Below are 22,231 nucleotides of genomic sequence, written 5' to 3' on the forward strand. Positions count from 1 at the left end.
TGACCCTCTCTTCCGTGGTTCGTAGGTCGGCGTCCTCCCAACCAGGCTGAGCCCTCAACTACTCTCCGGCGATCCTTTGCTAAGCTCCTCATCATTCCCGTTTCTTTCCTCTCCAACCCGCAAATTCATGTACCTTAAGTCTTGCTCTCTCCCTGTTCCTCTCCCTGCCTCGTGTTACTGCTACTTTGGAACAATCTCTGTTATTCCACTGAATTTTGGGCATTACACTTGGTCATTGATCCGTCCCCGACAAGGGAACGTATCAGTATCCCATTAGGACACACCGTGCTTCCAGAATGATTGTGTTTCGCCCCCCTATTGAGGTTCCATCTTTTGGAAGGACCCGATGCCAGTTTAGCTCCCTTCTCCCGTTCACCTCTTGTGAACAGCCAATGACTGTAATATATGCTGCAATAGAGGCCCCATAGACGAAGAAATCCCTATTCCCTAGAGACCACAACTCTGCTTCGTTGAGGAATGGAAATTTCTTCCCATTTGTTATGGCGCCTCCTCCATCACTCGGTTCCTCTCATAACCTCTCCTACTAGGCACCCCATGAGAACCCATGATGTCCATTCATCTCTCTCCTCTCCACTCTAGTGTCCCCTTTCCTCAGGGGTACCCCAAGCTCTTCGTCTCCGGCCTGGGAGCCATTAGCGGTTTGATCCTTCGTTCTCCTCTCAGACACTCCCGGCGATGATGGCCCATTCATCTATACTTGTGGCATACCAACAAGCCTCAGCATTCCTTCACTATTGTTCAAGTTTCACGCATCGGTATCAATTTAACCCCCTCCAACCCAACGTTGGTGACTCAGGTCTGAGAGATGCTCTCCACCGGCATGGTCCCACTCTAACCCAGCCTTCATCTTCATCCTCTTCTGTTGTGTAACCTCCCCAACCTCCTCTACTTGTACCTGCAAGGACATCCTGCTGGCGAACCCTGTATGTTCCCCTTTTAATACCACAGAGGCATCTCTCCCTCAGCGACCCGCTCTCGCCGGCAGCCTCGGACCACCTTTGAGTCTCAACCCTAACGCACCATCACTATCTGGAAATTGTTCCCCATGCTTATGCGATACAGCACAAGCTTGGAGATTCTTTGTGCGGGTGATCTTTGTGTGTGCAGCCACATCACCCAGGAGCCTCCTCATCCCATAGCTTGGAGACCTGGCCAGAACCATAACTTGCTGGGATCTTCTATGCTGAACCCGTGGCCCATCATCTTGCTCTTGTTATTAAACCACAGTTCTTGGATGATTGACGCAAAAATTTTGCAGCAGTTCTTGTTATTGCTCTTGTTATTCCCATAGCCTTGATTCTTTTTCCTCTTTAACTTCTATATTTTTATCTGGCCACCAAACCTAACAAGCTGAAAGTAAAGAAGTCAGGAATTAAATCGTGGGTATGTTAGTTTATCCTCCCTCCCCCCCCCCACCTCTCCTTAACTGCTGCAAAGACTGCAGCAAGGAATGCTGCAGGGCCACATCAAGAACTGCCAGAAGAACAGCACCAAGAAACACAGCAAGGCCACTGCAAAACTGCCCCCACTGCAGCAAGAAACCACCGCAGGATGAGTCATGACACGAAGAACCACGAGGCATGCTGCAGGAGACAAATTTTTTTTTGCCTTCCTCGTAATGTTGTTTTGTCTCCACCAATTCAGGAAAGAGTCTTCTTCCACTAATGACTCTATTATGATAGTCACTTTGTATTAGGACCGGGCCTCATTGGGCCTATTTTCTCTCCACCCCTCTCTTCTTTTCTTTCTTGTATGCCATACTAATATGGCATCCACTAATGGAATTCACTTGGAATGATTTTTTTCTCTTCTTCTCAGCCTTTTCAGTATCCTTCATGAGGAAACTGTTGCATGTTATTGTTACAGAGAAGGGAGCTCATGGTATATTCCATTCGCCTATTAAAGCAGATGCCTTGGAATAAATATAACCCCTGCTCCCTTGCATACATCTCATCTACCTTCCATCTGCTCAATCCTTAAATGGAATACTCCATATTGGAAACAGACAACATATCAATATCAAAATAACTATGAAAGGTAAATGCAGTAAAACAACATAGAATACATTTAGTTTTAAGTGACAAGCAATAAATTTCATATCAAACTCAAATGACAAATAGGAGAAAATATGTACCTGGAACTTATAGAGATAATTGAAGTGTCTATGAGTCTCACAGAAACTACACACACGCGTGAGGGAAAGTAAAATGTATTGTCTAACAACCGAATCTTCGGGCATCTTAGCATGCCTGTCAGAAAGAACACCCTCTAAAATACTCATTGCTCCATAGCCCACACAAAGCTCACACAGATCCTCAATAGTCCCATAATCAGTTGCCAAAGGGTCAGATCTTTGAGATGATAATGAAATCCCAGGACTATGTGACTGCTGAGAAAGAGATGGAACAGCATCAAGGGGAAAAAACAGGATACACGCATCCAAGTAGTGACCATGCCGGAACAAGAAGCTGAGCAATTTTTGTCGCGCAAACTGAAATTGTCAATTCGAAAGTATCATAAATAATTATCAAAAAATGCGCAAAAGAACAAAATTTTAAAATTAAAAAAGAAATTAAACAGGATATATGAGCATATTCCACCTTGTGTTTGATATTTGATTTAAAATTAGTGTAGATAACTGAAATAAAATATAATAAATGCTTTAATTTTATCCAACCATTAAGTTATGAGGAACAGCTTAACTTGCAACAAATGATCGACTCCCATCATTAAGTTCCCTTTTCAAAATGATAGAACAAACCTCTTGTAAATAGTACTTGCATTCAACTAATCGAATGTTGTCCAAGTTGCTGCGCGGCCCGTCATCAGAATCAGTCATTGATTGGTTATTCGAAGATCTCTCGGAAAGCCTTGATCTCTCAGAACGAGGAAAGGTAGATGGCATGTACAGAACATTTAGGTAAGAATCAGCAGAAAGAGAATCATCCAAAATTGTAGAAGCACTTCTCTCCAGATGGTCATACCTACACAATGCTCATTAGGTAAGAGGCACTATTACAAATTATCAAAAGCCAAAAATAGAAACAGTAAAAATATGCAAAAGGGAACCAAGTTATCAGAGCAAGAACACATATATTGTCATCATGTCATACAATTTATTATACTTGACAGAATTTGTGATCATGATTATAACTCAATACTCCAGCTCATATTCCTAAGAAACACTTTAATTTTATCTTTGTCTAAATGTGGATTAGAACATGGATCTTCAGAAAGCTAACCAATTCTCTTTCACAAACATAAGAAAAGATCTGTAAAATCCTATATTGAGAGCCAGGGAGAGAGAGAAACAGGGTGGCAAGTGGAACCCATTCCCCCAAGTCCGAGAGGAAGAAACTACTGACTTCTACTAGTAGTAGAGATAGTCAAATAAGTGTATAGACGACCAATCTTCGGGACGAGATATCCAGCAGAAGATGATCTCAGAGGATATCTCTAATTTAAAGTAGAAGCTGATTTCCATAAGAATTAAATATGTGAGAGTTTCTGGCATAAGATGATGAATGCAGCATAAGATGGTTCTGTAGAATCAATGCTCTTCTATTAAGTTTCTAGATGGAGGACAGAAAGAAAGAAGAATCCGGGGCAGAGAGGAGCAGGGCAGTGGAAGGAACTTTGCTCCCTAAGATGAGTCCCATACACTAAATATAGGAATATGCACATAATTAATCTTATAATCCCTAGGGTCATCTTCATTTATCTAGCCCATTAGAGGATTTTGAGCAGTTCACTTTGAAGGAAATTTCCTTAAATTCCAATACGCCTTTAAGTGGGCACCCAAGATTCAAGAATTTAAGCTTGCAGCTTTGCTCAACCACTCGTCTCCTCCTTATCCTATTCCTCCCCTGTCGACAATCCAAACATTCCCTACCTCCCTACAATTACTTCACTGGATCTTAACCCACCTTGCCATCCTCGGCTTTCGACAATTCCCTTCCCCTCTGATTGTCTCATCCTTACCAAATCTCCAGCCTACTCCTCACTTGTTCCCTATCTCCTCTACTTGATCTCGCTACCCTCTCTCATAAAATCATTTCCAACATAAAACTTACATCGACGTGCATATCAGTTCCCCTAAACCTAACAACATCTTACATAGACTTGCCATATTTCATCAGTAAACTGGATAAGTTATCATCAAAACGTTGAGCAGAACTTGACTGATCTATGGGATTAAAACTTTCCATATTTTGAAGGCAATAATCCAGGCTATTGGATCCAGTTAACAGATTGATATTGCCGAAGCATTTTCCTTACAGGAGAATACAAAGTATTCTCCATGATGATTGAAGAGTTCAACTTCTATAAGAGTTCTCCATTGGGTCACCACACGTTTTTTAGCTACCATGCTCCCCCAAGAGACAACAGACTGACTCTTGCTCTTCTATGACATAAAGTTACCACTTACCTCTTAAGAGAAACATTATAACTAGTAGTGGATGGCAAACAACTGCCAACTTGCCCAATCAGAGTAGCCACATGCATCCAAGTAACCCCAATTCTGGTGGAGATGCCCGTTGCAAGAATGGCATATGATGTAATGCAGAAACTCAAGGTAGCCGCTATATCATCAGTGCATAGGGAGGATAGAAGTGGCAATAATACCCATGTGAGGCTTGTCAGATGGCCGAACACGGAAAGCTGGCTTTCAGTAATGTGAGTGAACACAGTTTTATTCATTTCTATAGCGTACATGTGATGTATGGAGTCCTCTATCCAGTCTGTCCCCGACCCATTGGTTTCCTTATATTTGTTGACGACTGTAAAAATTTTACTTTGGGTACATCTCTTGAAGGCCAAATCTAAGGTTGCAAAGGCAGCCAAACTATTATGTGACATTATTCAGAACCATTTTGATACCTCTGTGAAGTGATTTCCATCTGACAGTGCCCGGGATTATTTTAATTCTCAAGTATCAAGCTACTTTGAACAAAAGATAATCCTCGATGATTCTTCTTTCTTGAGCACACCCCAAACGAATGGAGTCATAGAATGTAGATTGGGTATGGTATGATGTCGGCGAAAACCCTGATTTTGCACCGACATGTTCCCAAGGCTTATTGGGGAGAAGTTTTTCTTACCAGCACCCATCTCGTCAATTGGATGCCTTCTAGGAATTTTGGATATGAGAGTCCTCGACATAAACTGTCCAAACATTTTCCTTTGGTAAAGTTGAGGACTGATCTCCTCCCCAATACTTCTGGATGTGTGGCCTATGTTCATGACACTTCAATCTCTGGGGGAAAGTGATATGATCCGGCAGCGGGTTTATGCTCGGAGGAAACCACAGGCCGGGCCCATCACGCACGCACCGGCCCAGCCCACATCAACGCCTACTTAAGAACCTTCCCCGCGAGCAGGGAAGGGAGGCAATCAGACAGTAAGGTTTCACTCTCTTCTCCTACCTCCCTCTCCGGGTTTCCTTCACTCTCTCTCTCGTGGTTCATGGTTGACGCGCCCTCTTCTATGCAGAGCCGACAGCCACCAGCCCCGCCCATTCCCGTTTCTTCCCTTTCGACCCAGGGAACTTCTCCTCTTCCTCCCTCCCCTCTCCTTCCTGTTATCGACACTTGGATCGTTGAACTATTTCCACTTGGATCCTTCCTGTTATCGACACTTGGTGCGTATCGACACTTACATCACAGCTGTTCTATTCTGTACTAGTGTCACGTTCGATGAGGCATTATCTCGAGGAAGAAATTCCCTGAAGCCGGGAAAGTCACAGGCCAGCTTGAAGAGCCCATGTGAGGATTATATGGTCCTACAATACACTACCAATGAGCAGTCAATAATTGACAAAGGCAGCCCAGCATCTGACTAACCTCACTTAGACCAGATTCAAAGTTGCCCACTAGCAATGGTGCAGCTCCACTTCCCAAAACAGTAATCCCAAATGAAGTGCCCCAAGATTTGAGAATTGTTTCTGCAAAACCTTGAAACAGAGAGGAGGAAGACATGGACAGACAGTCGTATAGGCCCATGACATTGTGCAAAGGTATTTTTTAAAACATTTAAACAGACTATCACCTGACGAGTCTGTGACCCTCCCAATGGAACCTTACATACCCATTTGGTCTATCCAGACATGTTCAAAACCTCCTCTCTCCATCCATGCCCCAAGGAAACCAGGCCGTCTAACGTCCCTCCAATGCATGAATAGCCCCATCAATACATGTGGTCCTTCCCCTGAACAACACCTCATTCCTACGCAATCATGTGGCCCAAAGTGCAACCAGTTACCCACCCACCTTCCTTTCTTCTACACCTCTAACTCTAGATTGAGCCAAAACGCCTCTTCTGAATTCATGTCCACCATTGATATCTCTTGAATGGACCAAATTGTGTGAGCAAAAGGGTGGTCAAAAGATAGGTGTTGGCAGTCTTCTTCCCCTCTTGAGCATAACACACGTAACGACGATGTATCTGGGTATAGCTTGTTGCGAAAGGTCCGGGTCATTAGTCTTCTCCACAATAGAAACCGGGAAAAATCCAGGCCTTCGTCGGGACATTTTTTCCACCATATGAACTTACAAACTTGGATAATTGTCACGTGCTCCTCTTGCCCCTCTCGAATCCTCACATATGCCTTTTGAACCGGAAAAAGGGCCATTGACCCATGTCTGGCCATTGACCCATGTCTGGCCATCTTGTTCAGTGTACCTTGGGATTAACTGTGCTGCAGACTGCTCTATGTCCAGGAATTCAGTAACCCTTTGGTCCGACAAGGCACCACAAACATCAGGTATCCACACTCCATCCCAACAGACCCAAACCTTGGGATTAGGGGTCCGCATGATGCATGCAAGCGACGGAATGCTTCATACAATGTGCCTTGTGGAAACCATATATCCAACCAATACTGAAATACTGAGCCCTCGCCTAACTTCTCAGAGAAGTTTTTTACTTGAGGGAATATTTGTCTGTGTGCTTGCAAAAAGGGTGACAGCCCTTGGAATGGGGTTCCTTTTTTCTCCCACTCCAACCCCCTGCCATAGTTGTCCCACAAAGTATTTTAATTGTGCACAAGTTTTTGAAACTGTACTTAATGACCCTATTATCCAATCTCAAATTTCACATTCTATGAAAGATATCAAATGAAATATTAACCCGTCTGATCAGACAGTCTCGGCAAATGTGGGGACAATAAACATACCAGGAGTTGTAGAACAAGCTTTGGCCAGTAAACCATGGAGTCAAGCAATGGATAAGGAACTGAAGGTTCATGAGAAGAACAAAACACACGAGCTAGTAACTCTCCCACCGGGTAAGAAGGTGGTGGTGCGCAGTTGGTTATACACTCCTAGGTATCAAGCTCATAGAACTTTGGAAAGACAAAGCCAGGTTGATATTCAAGGTTTCACCCAGTCTTATGTCATAGACTACTCTAAGACCTTTGCACCCATAGCCAAATTGGATACTATTTAGGTACAATTGCTTTTGTCGCAGATCTGAATGGGGATATCCAATAATATTCTGTGAAAAATGCTTTGAACTTGGAGAACTTGACGATAAGGATTACATGTCCCTACCTTCCAGATACAAATACAACAGCAACAGGGGTATTGTATGCAGACTGAAAAAGACACTCTATATTCTGAAGTAATCCCTCCATATGTGGTTTGACAGATCTATCAAGACAATGAAGCAACTTGGCTATAGACAAAATAATGGGAATGACACCCTCTTCATCAAGCACCAGAACTCCAAACTGGCTGCCCAAATTGTTTATGTTGACGGCATAATTATCACTGGTGATGATGATAAGGAAGCCAAGCACCTCAGCAAGTCACTTGCCAGTGAATTCGACATGGCTCATTCCAGTGAAGATATACTCATTTCTCAACATAAGTAGACCATTGGCTTACTTCAAGAAGCCAATCAGCTGGTTGGTAAACCTGCAAGCACTCCTACAGAACCTACTGTAAAATTGGGTCTAGGAGAACCATTCCCACAATAAGTCGGGATCTTTAAAAGAGATTGAATGGCAAGTTGATTTACCTACACCATACACTACCCGATATTTAATTTGCAGTACGTGTGTTGAGCCAACAAAAGCATGATCCCCATGAGATATATCTCAATGCCGCCCACTGATCCTTGCATACTTGACTGGAACCCCAGGAAAAGGGTTACACTTCAGGAGGAACTCAGATTTGCAAGTCTATACCAACGCCGAATATGCAAGCTCAATAAAAATCAAAGGGCAACATTGGGCTATTATGCATGTGTGCATGGTAGTCATGCCAGTAGGAAGAGCTAGAAACAGCTATTTTTCTCCATATCAAGCGCTGAAACTGAGTTTAGGGCATTGGCCCAAGTTATTTTGAATGCATGTGGATCAAAGCTATCCTTGAACTGAAGTTTCCGTCAGACAGTCCAATCCAACTGTACAGTGACAATAAGTCAGCAATAGCGATTGCACAAAACCCAGTGTAGCACAACTGGACAAAACAAGCAGAGATAGATCGTCACTTCATCAAGGAAAAATTTGAAAGTGGCATTGTTGATCTTGCCTTTATCGAATCAGCAGCTCCGTTCGCTGATATATTCATCAAAGGACTCTCTCCATCAACCTTCCACAAGTTAATCACCAAGCTTGGCATAGACAACATTCACAAGGCTTCCTTCCCTATGGTATTTCATCTATTTTCCTTGGAACTGATATTAGGCCATAGGTGACAAGGCCCATACAAAATAACTTAAGTTGTATCTTATTATTCCGAGCCCATTTGTGACTTACTGCTATTGGGCCCTTCAACAATAACTGGTATTTAAGCCAGTGGTATCTGAGTTATAAATTTGAGGTTCTTATTTTCTAAACCCTAGCCTCCCACCGTTGCATCTAGAAGAGCATTGTCCCTGCAGTGTTCCACATTAATAATATGATCTACATAGACCACAAGTGATAGATAGACAGAGTATGTGTACCAAGAAAAAACATAATGATCCACAGCTCTGCAATTGACAATGTAGAAGGTACATATGACAAATGGATAAGAACGGCCACATACAGGAGTCCACTATATGCACAAATAGGATGGTGGGTGCAAAAGTGAGGAACCTATGCTCGGCAATGGGAAGGTCCAGCATAGCATGGGGGGTGGGGGTCATCAGACAAGAGGAAGACAGCCGTGGGAGTGTTGGGCAAGCCGGAGCATGGACAAATCACACATAAGGCTCTAGATACCAATCAAGCAAGAACAAGGATAAGGAAAATATTTCCCACCAGGCAGAGACAAAGGGTTAGGTAGCAGACTGGGTGAGTTAGGACAAAAGATTAATACACTGTCCATAACGGAAGATTTGTCCATAAACTCAAAGCAAGCATTGTCCCAGTTCAAGATGGGGAAAAAATTGATCGGTTCATAACTAAAAAATGCAGAAATTTGTAAAACAAGTAGCATACAAGATATGAAAATTAGCAACCCCATAAAACCATGAGCTCACTTACATAGAACGGACAGCCGAAATGTCCACTGGTGGTCCACCCTCCATTGTATTTAGGATATCTTCTATAATCGTGACAGGATCGCCTTTATATAATTGAAGAGCTTGCCTGAGTTTGAAGAAGAAAATCCACTAAAAATTATTAAATCATTTTTAACCAACATTTTGACAGAAATAATAAAGAAAATCCTAAAAGCCCTAAAAGTGTTTTCTGATAAGCAGAAACGGGAAGGAAATAGCCAAATTAGATAACACATTAACAATCCTATCTCTGGAATCAACAACTTAATGGTTTACCTTGAACTAATTTTTATCTTAAAGAAATCGCTAAGAACCCAACCAACATTTAAATCACGTACCCTCGAATTAGGGAACCGCCAACGTCATTCGTCACGTCATTCCTCAAGGTCACGAATCCATGAACGTTGACGTGACGGATGACGTGACGGTGATAGATGATGATTGTTTGTCCCCTGATGGTGACAGAAGACGTGACCAAAACCCTTGATCGATGACGTGACAGTAACAGATGACAATTTTTAGCCCCGTGATGGTGACAGATGACGTGACCAAAAGCCCTTGACGTGTGGCGTGACGGTGACGGAGGGTCTTGGATGTGTGACGTGACAGGACGGTCATCACGGATGACGATGGTGACGGAAATTTTAAAACATGAAAAAAGGAGAAAAGGGGGGTAATATATTTTTTCTATTTAGAATAAAGTTAGAAATATTGTGGGCAAAATTAAAAGTTGAAAATTTTAAACATACATTATATTATAAATAGAGGGAAAAACAAAACTAATGCCTGACTACTTTATTCTATAATTTAAAATTAATACTATTGGTCGTATTAAGAAAGTATTAAAGTATAAAATCCTATAAGATATTAAAATTTTAAATTATGGAAAAAGGAAATTAGGGAAAAATAAAATGTATTTACATTTATAATAAAAGGAGAGATATTTACATTATAATGTGTATGAATACTGAGAGAGAGAGAGAGTGGGAAAAAGAGAGACAAATGGGATCTTCGGAAGACCCAGAGAGGAAGTCTTGAGAGAGAGAGGAAGATTGAGAGACGGAGGGAGAGTGGGAGAAAGGGAGAGAGAGAGAGAGAGAGAGAAAGATTGAGAGACGGAGGGAGAGTGGGAGAAAGGGAGAGAGAGAGAGAGAGAGGAAGATTGAGAGAGGGAGGGAGAGTGGGAGAAAGTGAGAGAGAGAGGAAGATCAAGAGAGGGAGGGAGAGTGAGAGAACGAGAGAGAGAGAGAGAGGAAGATTGAGAGAGGAGATGTCCTTCCATTCCCTGCGACAAGGACGCCGATAGGAGACAGGACGGGGAGGGTACGATGGATCTGGTTAGGGGTGATGAAGAGGTGATTGATTTTCGTAAAATCAAGGGACGCATGAGAGGACAGGAGATGTGATGAACTTCCGGTCACGCCTCTGTCCATCACCATTTGTCATCCGTCCAATCACCTCCGAGCCGTCACATCCCGGACGTGATTCCCTACCTCGAATACCAAGAATTTGACTTTAAAACAAATAAATAAAGACGCTTACTTGAATTTCACTCGGGCCTGGGCATAATGTTCAATCCGAAGCAAAGCATGACCCCATGAATTCCACACGGTAAAAGCATCAATCTGAATGATGTAATTCACTTGATGAGAAAGAAAAATGTGAAAGGTGAAACAAAAAATAATGCAGCTTTACCTTGCACTTTTTGCAAGTGTAAATAGCCATGCCATACCGTTCATTCTCAATCAATCTGTCTCGTAAGCGAGCAGATGATTCATCATCAGCGATATCATCTAGAGAAGCAACAATGCCTGATCCAAGGAGACTCTGAAGAAGCTCAGCACGCCCTTGCCATAAATCGGCTTGTGAAATTAGCTCTGAGAGTTCGTCCTGCCCTTGACTAACAGTACAGGGACTGCCAGTATCAGTAGATTCATCTTCCATCTCCCTGTTTTTCTCAGAAAAGCTGGGTTGATCACAAGTCCCAGCCTGTCTTCTTAGCAGATTTCTTGTATAAGACAGTGCCTGAAAACTAGGGATAAATCAGTATAAGATATTATAGTCAAGCCAAAAGTAACAAAGAAAATAACATGCCTGCACAAACACTTCTGTCCCGTGATATGCCTGACCAATTGTTTCCATAGATGCATTCAATGGCACCATTTGCGAGTTTAAGACTTTCTTCATCTGGGTTATACACAAAATGAGGGCTCCTCCAGCAGATTTCAACTCATCAGAACATAGGGAAAGCAGCTCCTGTGGAAAATGTGAAACATTGGTTCTTAAGGATAACTTCCACCATGATAAATAATAAAATGATTAAGGAAAAATTATCTCCAAAACGTAGATTCCACAGAACATTCAACTATGAATTTCTGAAAACAACTGTTGAAACTTATGAATTTAGCCCTTTAGGAACTTCGATGAGTTGCTCATTCCACTTACTGTATATATATAGAACCCCAGATAAATCATGAATCTCAGGAAACACTAACTGGATCCGCAAAGAAAGCACATCATAGGCGAAATGTATTATTACCTTGAACAGACTTATGTCTGGTACGCTTTCATATTTGTGGGATGAGCGAATTGCAGCATCTTTATTAGGATCTCCAGTTAACACCCATTCCTCTGCAGCAGATATAAAAGCAGGACGTTCCTGAAAATCTGTAGAATATGACTGATCTTGACTGGCCCCCGTCATTGTTTCCCAAGAACCTCTATCTGGCGATGTGCCTTGATTCTTTCTCTTGAGAGTAACATCCTTAGAGGTGCTCTTGATTACTCTGTCACGAGACCAGGAGAAAGCCCTGTATGCCTCTTTCTGCAAATTACTCAAACTGCTGGTAAAAGTAGCCCTAGTTGGTGGCATTCTTTTTTTCTGCTTGTAACGAGGCATAGGAACAGACAATCTGGGTTCCCTTGGGGTGGCAGAAAGGTTAACCGAAATGGCCTTAGCGGCATACACGAGAATCATATTATCATCACACAGGGATGTGAACCTTTTCAATATCTGCATACATCAGAAATCCACAATGAAAATAAATAATTATGAAACATAAACGGATAAAATAATCACAAGAGGATACCAAGACTTAGAATGCTTCCATCATAAAATTAGTAAAAAAGAGATTAAAAATCTTCAAATCAAACAAAAATGAAAATATCATAAATTAGAGTCATGAAAAGTCCCAAACATGACACCTAATAGTCTTTGTGCCACTTTTTGTAGAACACAGAACGAATTAAACAGAACATTGATGAATTCTAAAAAATTGATTAGAAATAACAAATAAGAACTACCATGGATGCATATTGTAAATGCTTCATCATCAGCAGCACTTCCACAATCAAATGAGGATGTTCATGCAGACCCGAACACTTTTGCTGCCAAGGTAAAGGCAAAACTGCAAGAACCCGAAGGCCCATAGCCCATGAATTTAGTCTTGTAAGCTCTGGCTCCGACAGGTCTCCACCCCTTCTCTTGAGGAAAAAATGAACCTAAATGATACAAGAGATATATGAAGTATTGAAATATGTGGGAACATAAGTGGGAATAATGAATACTCGAGCAATATAGTTTTTTCCCTGGATATATTTACCAGAAGCTGCTTTGAACGAAGATCAGGTAAAAGCTGCATTGCGCTGATTGCAACCGCCAGGGAATCACCAGGTTCATTTAAAGAAGAAAGAAATCGTGCTGCCTCGGCAGGGCCGCCACCACTGAGAGGATCTGTGGTCAAAAGCTTGACAAGTTGCTGTGCCTGCAATTCTCGTTTCAGTTCAAGCGACAAAGACACACTATTTGCAACTTCCAGCGCTGCTGAGACAGCCCCTTTCCCGGCAAGCCTAAGAGCCAATCCTTCAGGGTCTTCCTCACAGTGGGCCTCTACCTGTGCATAAAGCTTATCAATGAAAGCAGGTGGCCTTAAAGCCTTCTACTGAGACAATACGCAACTCTACGTAAGTAAACCAGAGTGCATTTGATAATTTAAAAGCCAGCCAGTTTGTCATCCAAACTAAATTTATTTCAAGTTTAGAGGAATACCTCTTGCCAGCAACTGAAACTGTCGTCTGCATTTAAGACACTCTTGTATCTCAGTAAGGCATGTCTTCTTTGCAGAACCTATAATATATTGTAAAAAAAATTATGATTATCAGCAAACAAAGGTAGGAAGACAACAAACCTAGGCACAGTTGAAACCTCAGTTCTAATACGACAGTCAGGAGGTAAATGGCAACTACACATTAGAAGAACCTCCAATCCAGCATCTAATCCCCACCTGTGCAAGTTCCTAAAACCACATAAACAAAAAATCAAGCTTACTTAAACTTTGAGTCCATCATAAATTTTAGTTGGATGCATGATTCTACAGGTTACAGCAAAAAAGATTGTAGGCAGCTTACTTAACATTGTAGCACAACTCAAATCAAAAAATGTTTTTCGAGAGATCAAACATAAAATTTATTTGGTTTGTCATCACACAATGCAATCAAAGGCAATTATATACTGGGAAAAAAACAGGATGTAGGCTCTTTCATAATTTATCTTTTAATATAGAAGGATGTCAAAATAAGTATTTTCATGTGACTCAGAGAAATTGTTTGGTTCATATTATTCTGCCATAAGTTTGTACAACATCCAAGATTTCTCAAAAATAAAATTTCTCGCCAAAACATATCAATGTACGTTACTACAGTCAACCCTCAAAAGTTATTTGACTTGGCCTTTGTCAGCTAAAGGATTTGCATAAGAAACTAGACCCCAAATTCAAATGAGAAATAATTTCCTTATAAAAATAGATGGAGATAAATTCAAAAACTATTAATTTTCCTCTTCTTTATATTTCTCGAAAGAATAATAGCCCATATCCAGATCGCCTTTTAGCAAAACGTTTCAATTAACCATAAAGGAAATTTGGCAACACAGAATACTGATTTATTTTGGGTCACTGTGACTACTGATTCACAAAACTTTGTAAATCAATGGTTCTAGTCCGGCATGATTTCAACTGAATAAATATCAACATCAAGGTTTCACAAGGTATGTGTTCACTTCTAGTCCTTGAAAGCATTTTGAGAATATTTCTAGTTCATGTGAAAGCCAGAAGAAAACATTATGTGGTAATTCATTTTTCAGCATTAATGAGAATTTTGTTATTCATATGATCCTTCTGTAAACCAAGAATAGTGTATGAAGGAAACGTAAGATAGATCCCACAGAAATGTATCTTATTTGACAATTTCAATAAAGTGATTATTCAACTTATCGTGCAGATACTAACTTTAGAGCAAGCCGTGCAGCAAGTTCTTTATCTTTGAGCCGAAGACAATACTGCCAGCTGTCATCCGCAGAAGTCTGAGTAGAACCTTGTGGGATCTCAAAAATAGGAGTATTTACTTCTCCACGCTCAATTAACAACTTCAATAATCTATCTGATGCTCCACAGCGCAAAAAACGATCTGAAAGTGCAAGAGCATCCACGAGTTTTCCACGGTCGATTAACCTATCATCAGAAAGGAAATCAATGTGGATCCTCAGACAGGTCACCCAAAAAGTTCACCCAAGTATCATTAGAAGTTTCAAAACACTTCAGAATCATGTATAAGTAAAATAGGATACTCGCTACAAACAGTCCCCAAGATAACATGAAGATGTATCGCATGTAAAAAATTTTCAAGATTAATTATGAGAAATGCCCACAACAGCTGGTTCAGCTCTAAGAAGTGACATTGCATTTTACACGACTGGAAAAATATATCCAAAATTGTGGATGAGAAATTTCAAGAAGATTTGCAGCTTACCGTGTTTCAGTAGGAGAAAAGGTTTTTCATTGAGTAAGACCTTGAACACTAAAGAGAAGTCATGCTATACCCAACATATCACTGAGTACAGGCAATTGATTTTTTTGAAGAAAATAAGGAAGACCACCCTTAGCAGTGGTCAACCTGATGCTATTAAGAAATGGAGTAGTGTACAAACCATATACAAACTGACCAAAATGGTCTGCCATTCACCTCTCTCCAAACCAAAAAAATATTAGCGCCTAAAAGTCCTGAATGACATTCTCCATGGAAGCCTTCGTTCCTTGAATACCACACTTCATTGCGGTGCAGCCATATCGCCCATATCACCACAAGGAGTCTCCCCAAATCCAGCTTGCTCCTGTATCTTCTATCACCAGTTGAGGCCCAAAATGCCTCATCGGAGGACACATCCGCCCCCGCCAACTATTGTGATGCCCATATTCCCTCGGCGAAGGGACATGTGAAGAATAAGTGGGAGCAGTCTTCATCATCTCCGGCGTACAAAGGGCACTCTGTCGAAGCCGTCGGGACCCATCTCTTGCGTACGACTCTTGTAACTAATCGTCGCCGCCTCAACAACCAGCTGAAGAGCCTCACCTTGAGAAGGGTTTTTTCATCAACAAGGAGCATGTGGTGCTGATTGTTGAATCCTCCAACGCCTCCCCTCTGATCTTCATATAGGCCTCTTTTACCGAAAAAGTTGTCCCTTGCCACATCCATCCATCCCATGACTCCCTCATCGGGCTAAGATGGAAAAGGACTTGTTGCATCTTCATGAACTCCGAAAACCGTGGCTCTGATAATGCCCATGCCATGATTGGGCTTCATGCTCCATCCCAACACTCATCAGTGGTAGCGTGAGGGCTCCGCCCCAGTGCAAAAAGTCTTGGGAATTCTAGTTTCAAGATGCTTTTATTGGACCAGTTATTGGTCCAAAATCGAAAATCAGCACCATCTCCCAATTTGGCATCAAAAAACCCACGGATACCCGGTATGGCTTGACGTAGACTTCGTAAAAAATGGAGACTCCCCTAGAGTTTTTTCCCAATGCCGCTCCCAATCAATTTCTGAGCCATATCTGTCCATCAGGACATTCAAGACCAGGTCCTCTTCTGTCGATGCAAGTCCTACCACCCATTTGGTCAATAATGCCAAATTCATGGATTCCAAGTGGAGGATCCCCAAACCCCCTGTTTCACGGTCTGTATACTATGTTCCACGAGACCATAGGCAACCCATTGCGCTCTTCATGTTCATTGTCTCCCCAAAAGAACCTTCTCAACAATTTATCCAAGTGTTTTTCCACACCTGTTGACATCTTAAAGAATGAAAGATAGAAAACTGGGATTGCTGAGAGCACAAATCTCAGCAGCACCAGGCGACCCCCTTTTGATAGCACTCTGTTCTGCCAGCCGTCCAATCTCCTCTCCACCTTCTCAATCACTGGTTACCATTCTGCATTTAACATATGTCTCCATGTCAATGGAAGACCCAAATAGCTCATCGGGATCGACCCTCTAGGTGTGCCAAGAGCACTAGCACATTGGGCCTCCTTAGCAGAAAGTCCAAACCCCACAAATGCCGAATTGGCTCGATTCAAATGTAGGCCTGAGAAGTCTGAAAATAGATCTAATAATGTAGATAAAGTGCGTGCCTGCTCTGCCGATCCTTCTATGAAGAATGTTGTGTCGTCTGCATACTGAAGTAAGGGAATGCCCGCCAGATAACTCTGTCTGGAAGCCTCTTAGGAGGCCGCATGATTGCAGGCTTTGAGGTGCAAGTAGCAAAAGTATCCACTGCTAGAACAAAAAGTAGAGGTGCTAACGGGCAACCCGGTCTGACTCCCCTTTGTGGACGGATCCGACCTCATTCAGCATTTCCATTCACCAGGACTGAGAATGAGTAGGACGTAACACATCGCCACACCCAGGCCACCCATTCATTGGGGAAACCTCGTTTTCGCATAACAGACCAAAGAAATCTCCAATCAAGAGAATCATAGGCTTTGGCAAAATCGACTTTCCATAGGAAGCCCTTTGTCCCATCTCTCTTCCATGTTGATACAATCTCTCCTACTACCACTGCTCCGTCCACTAATTGCCTTCCTGGAATGAATGCCGATTGAAATGGTCCGACTATGTCTCCATTTTCCTTCTTTAACAGGTTGGCCAGCACTTTGGCAATGATGAGATAGATTGAGTTCGATAATGCAATGGGTCTGAAATCCCCCACATTGATTGCTTCTGGTCGCTTGGGCAACAGAAACAAGTGTGATCGATTGAGTCTTTCCAAGCCAAAATTTCCTCGTCGGAATTCGTCTAAATTGTCCATAACCTCGGACCTGACCAGCTCCCAAAACTCACCAAAGAAGAATACCAGAAATCCATCTGGGCCCGGTGCACACTCGCCATTTAGCCCTTGGATTGCTTCTCGCACTTCTTCTTCAATGAATGGTTTCACTATCTCAATCTTTTGCTCTTGTGTCACCCGGGATGCATTTCTTCCGCTCCACCTCCACCGGTTTCGACGCCTCCGTTTAGTTACTACTCTGAAGTGATCTGCTAATGGTCCTCCCACGGCTCGTGTTCCAACGTATTCATGGTCCCCTCCTGCACCCTCAGTATTTGGTTCGACCGACGTCTTCCATTCGCCATCAAATGAAAAAAGCAAGTATTGGCGTCCCCCACCTTCAGCCAAAGCTGCCATGAACGCTGCCTCCAATCAAGCTCTATCTTCTTGTCTTCCTCTTCCACCACCTCTCTACATGCCTTTCTTTCATTGACTTCAGCTTCCACTAAGCACTGTGTGTCCTCTGTGTCATCTAGCTGTCGGACTCTTAATAGTGCTTCATCCCATCTGTGGTGTCTCTCCCTATTTTCCTCTTGAGCCCCACAAGATGTTGTCTTAATCCTGTCAGTTTGGTAGCCAACCTCTCTGTGGCCGCGCCGCGATTGGGTTGTGACGTCCACCACGATACCACTTCTTCCTTAAAGCCCATCTCTCTTAGCCACGATCTACCCAATTTGAAATATGTAGATCTATTTTCGCCGACATTATCTTGCTAATGGGTATGATAACGGTCTAGGAAGTGCTCTCACATCAGCCAATGGGTATTCATCTAGCATTTCCACTGAGCACAAAAATCTGTCCAAGTGGGAGAGGGTGGAAGGTCCCCTCGTGCTTCGCCATGTGTACGTACAATTTGTCAGCCCCATTTCTTCCAATCCAGCTCCCCAAAAGAATGACCAGAAATTCTTCGATCCTAGGTCCTGGCCTCCGGCAACTTTTGATCTATCCACCGCCTCCAACGACACATTGAAGTCCCCCCCAAATAGTATTGGAGTCCCATGAAAGAGTGAGACCACTCCTTCCAGCTCCACCCACAGTCTGTCTCGCCGAGCTGCAATTACTGGGCCGTAGACTGACGCCACAACACAATGGAAATTATCACTCCTCCTTTTCCGTTGTACTGCCACCACATACTGTCATGACCAAGACCCTTCCTTACCAAAAGCTGCCGTGTTCCAAGCAACTAATAAACCTCCTGACCTTCCGACTGCATTGACTGCCACACATCCCTCCAAGAAATTGTGCCCCACCAAATTCCACTCTTTTGCACCACACTTCTCCAACATCATCGCTTGTAAGTAAACTATTGTGGCCCCCCATTGGCGCAAATATCTTCCCACCACTCCACATCTCCTTTCATCTCGGAAACCGTGCATGTTCCAAGAGATGTACTTCATAATTTCTCTGATGGCTTCCCCCCTTGTCGCAGCTCCGGCTGCAAATCCACTTTCTCGGCTAACTCACGCACCATTTGTTGCATGATCTGATTCTCCTCTATCCCAGTTTCCACTCTATGGCTGGATGGCGCTTCAATCTCCTTCCCCTTGTTGTCTTGCTGTCTTGTTTTGTCTCCACCCATCACTTGTCGTGGTTCCACTTTCCTTGACAGCCCTTCTTCTCGCAGCCGTATTTGACCGTTTTTCCCGGTCACCATAGAGTCAGTCAAGGCCAATTTCCCTCGCTGGTACACGATGCCCTTAAAGCGTTGAAGGTCTGCCCTTCTTGATCTGACGTGTCCTCTGGGGCGCCCTTACCCTCTGCCATGGTGGGCTTTGGCCTTCCTTGTTGTTTTCCCCTTGTTGGAAAGCCACCATGTTCGGCTCATCCGGAACATCTGGTGGCTGCAGATGATCTGAGCTGTCTCGCTCCATAACTTCCGTGGTCTTGCCAGGACATGACGGCACAAAGAGTGTCGGACAAGCCGTGTGTATTGCAGAACTGCTTTCTCCCGCCTATGCCAGACTTTTCTCTGTAGTATGCTGCCCCGTTTGTGCTCGAATGGGGGAGATCCTCTCCATCTTGTCTTGTCGAGCCCCAAGACTCCTAGTGTTTTCCGGTGCTGGCGGTGGGATCCTGGGTCGGAACTTCACTCTAAAGATGTCCCCGCCCTCTTGTAGCCGGACCGACCCTGGTATCGGATCTTGGGCTCGCACGGCGAAGGGGACCGCCACGCAGGGGAGGGGGGGGGGGGGAAGGGGGTTGTGCGGGCTCGGGCTCGCCGAGTACAGGTAATTGATACGATAAAATATGCCTCAAGAATCCAGAATCGAAAATTTTGGGAGAAAAAGTCGGTAATGACTAATGTGACTTGCTAAACACATTAATAGGGTTTCTCAGGCTTAATCAAATAATATTGGTTTTGATCAGTCCGGCCTCACGATTAATTCTGGAAAGAAATCATGGTTGAACAGTTGAAAGATATATTACGCAATGCGCGAGTGCATTTTCACAGACGTCTGGGCTTAAGATACTGAGAACATTAAATCCATTTCTTTCCTTTAGTTTCCTAGTTCCATTGTTCCATATACTGTCATTCAAACAGTCTGACTAAATTTAATAGTACCGCACATTAATGTGCGTTTGTCACTAGTTGAAGGAGTTGTTTTTTTTAAAGAAAAGCTGAGGGAGTTTATACATTTGTTATTTTGTTTAGTATATTTTTTTCTGAAAAAAATGGGGAAGATTACTAAAGAATAGTAACCAACCTGCTGTTATTAAAGAGAAATGACCCTTTAATGTACATGACAGCCAGGATGGGCCATCCTTCAGTCTCATCTTAACCAGTAAGTAACAAAACTTTCCAACTCATGAAGAACGTAGTCCATCAAAAGAGCACCACAAAGAGCCTTTCCCATTCCACCTTTTTCCTGGATCTGCTTTCCCTGCTAGATCCCCAAGAGGCTTCGTCAAAAGACATGTCCGCCCATGAGATATGTTATGATACCTATATTGCCTGGGCAAACAAACATGCAAAGAAAAGGTGGGAACAGTCTTCCTCACCACTTGTGCACATAACACATTATGTCGAGGTGTCCAGGAATATTCTATTCTAGAGGTTTCATGTCACAAGTTTCCAATCAACATCAACCATCCAAAAATCCACACTTGGATGGGAACCATCTATTCCATATCAGACGTCATGTGGCGGAAATTTTTAGATCCTCGTGCAATTTCCCTATTATCTACATGTAGGTATCCCAGACCAAAAAAGGGGTCCTCTCCACTTCCAGCCATCATGTGGCTCACTCTAAGGTCAGAGATGTAATAGTAATTGTACCAGGACCATCAGCTCTTTCACTCCAACCCCCAACTATAACTGTGCTTCAGGGCGCCCATGACCAGATCCTCTGGCTACATGATTATCCCCACATATTTTGTCAGCAGTTCCAAGTTCATGGAGTGTACATGAAGCATCCTCTCCCCCCCATCCATGGGTCAACAAACTGTGTCCAATGAGGCCAAAGACAGATCCTGTTCTGACTACATAATTCTGCCTACCCCTTTTGACAGTAGTGCCAAGTTCATGGAGTGTATCTGAAGCACCACCAACTCATATGCTGATTCTTAGACATCAGCCAGTTCAGACCTCATCTTAATTTCGCCCAAGTTTCATCTGGTTCATGTATAGATCACTCAGGTTCTGGTCCATAATGATTCGCAAACCTCGCATGGGGCTAATAGTTTTCACTTCCCATGTCATGGAAAACCTTTTTCCCACAACTTAGCCCTATCTCCTTCTTGGATAGATTCTGTAGGAACTCGCAGTCATATTGGGTCAAATACCTGTTAAGTCCCTGACAAAGACTTACCAGAGCAAGAGGAAATGCCAAGCTTCTGGTTGATATCCACTAAATACAGGAAGATCTCACCTCTTGTACCGGCAGTCGAAATCTGTCCTCTCATGAGGTGGTGCGGGAGCTTCGGCATAGGTATAGGAGTTCCCAATCACCAGCACCTTATTTTTTAACTGAGGATTCATAATTGCGATCTCCTGCATGATATGCTCAAGTACATTTGTAACTCTATTTTGGTTTGTTTCAACCTTGCTGGCTAGGGCTTCCAATTTCTCCTCTAGATCTGCCATTGGATCCAAGAATCGAGTTGACTCTGATACCAAATGTTAAGACTCCAAGAAGAGTGTGCAGTTTGGGGAGAAAATATAGAGATCTCACTCAACAACCAATATCCAACATGAATATTCGACCACAAGGCAATACAAGAATAGTCCTGACATACAGACCGAGATCTGTATGAAATAGGGATAGATCAAGAACAAGACAGGGTACAGTAACTTCCCTGTCAAGAACCGTGGAGTCAGCGTTCCAGATCGAGCAGCTGCAGTCCACACCTGGAGGATCTCCTTCTCTCAACTGGACGATCGAAAAAACATCCCCCCTTGGATGCAAACCCTGCCTTTATTTATATAGGCGCTCCCCCCGCTTATTTGAATCTTCACATGTGCGCCTTGTTACTCACGTGCGGAGGGAGCTTGGCGTTTCCTCTTGCTCTTGTAAGTCTTTGTCAGGGCCTTATCAATACCTAGCTACAAAGGTTGCCTCAACAA

General features: G+C 43.0%; 1 protein-coding gene across 2 annotated transcripts in view; it reads right to left on the bottom strand.

Annotated features, from left to right (window-relative positions):
• The window catches only part of LOC144703846 (zinc finger FYVE domain protein), a 71,503-nt gene that overhangs the window by 10,337 nt on the left and 38,935 nt on the right, over positions 1–22,231 (bottom strand). For both annotated transcript variants that reach the window (XM_078576116.1, XM_078576115.1), the window contains 12 exons: positions 14,796–15,017; positions 13,715–13,805; positions 13,559–13,636; positions 13,113–13,403; positions 12,814–13,011; positions 12,050–12,523; positions 11,605–11,766; positions 11,206–11,535; positions 11,053–11,135; positions 9,494–9,598; positions 2,783–3,005; positions 2,156–2,512 (listed from right to left, as the gene is read on the bottom strand). In XM_078576116.1, coding sequence (XP_078432242.1) covers positions 2,156–2,512; positions 2,783–3,005; positions 9,494–9,598; positions 11,053–11,135; positions 11,206–11,535; positions 11,605–11,766; positions 12,050–12,523; positions 12,814–13,011; positions 13,113–13,403; positions 13,559–13,636; positions 13,715–13,805; positions 14,796–15,017 — 2,614 coding nt within the window. The remainder of the gene's footprint in view (positions 1–2,155; positions 2,513–2,782; positions 3,006–9,493; positions 9,599–11,052; positions 11,136–11,205; positions 11,536–11,604; positions 11,767–12,049; positions 12,524–12,813; positions 13,012–13,112; positions 13,404–13,558; positions 13,637–13,714; positions 13,806–14,795; positions 15,018–22,231) is intronic.

This window comes from Wolffia australiana, chromosome 5 (genome assembly GCF_029677425.1).
Source record: "Wolffia australiana isolate 7733 chromosome 5, ASM2967742v1".
NCBI lineage: Eukaryota > Viridiplantae > Streptophyta > Magnoliopsida > Alismatales > Araceae > Wolffia > Wolffia australiana.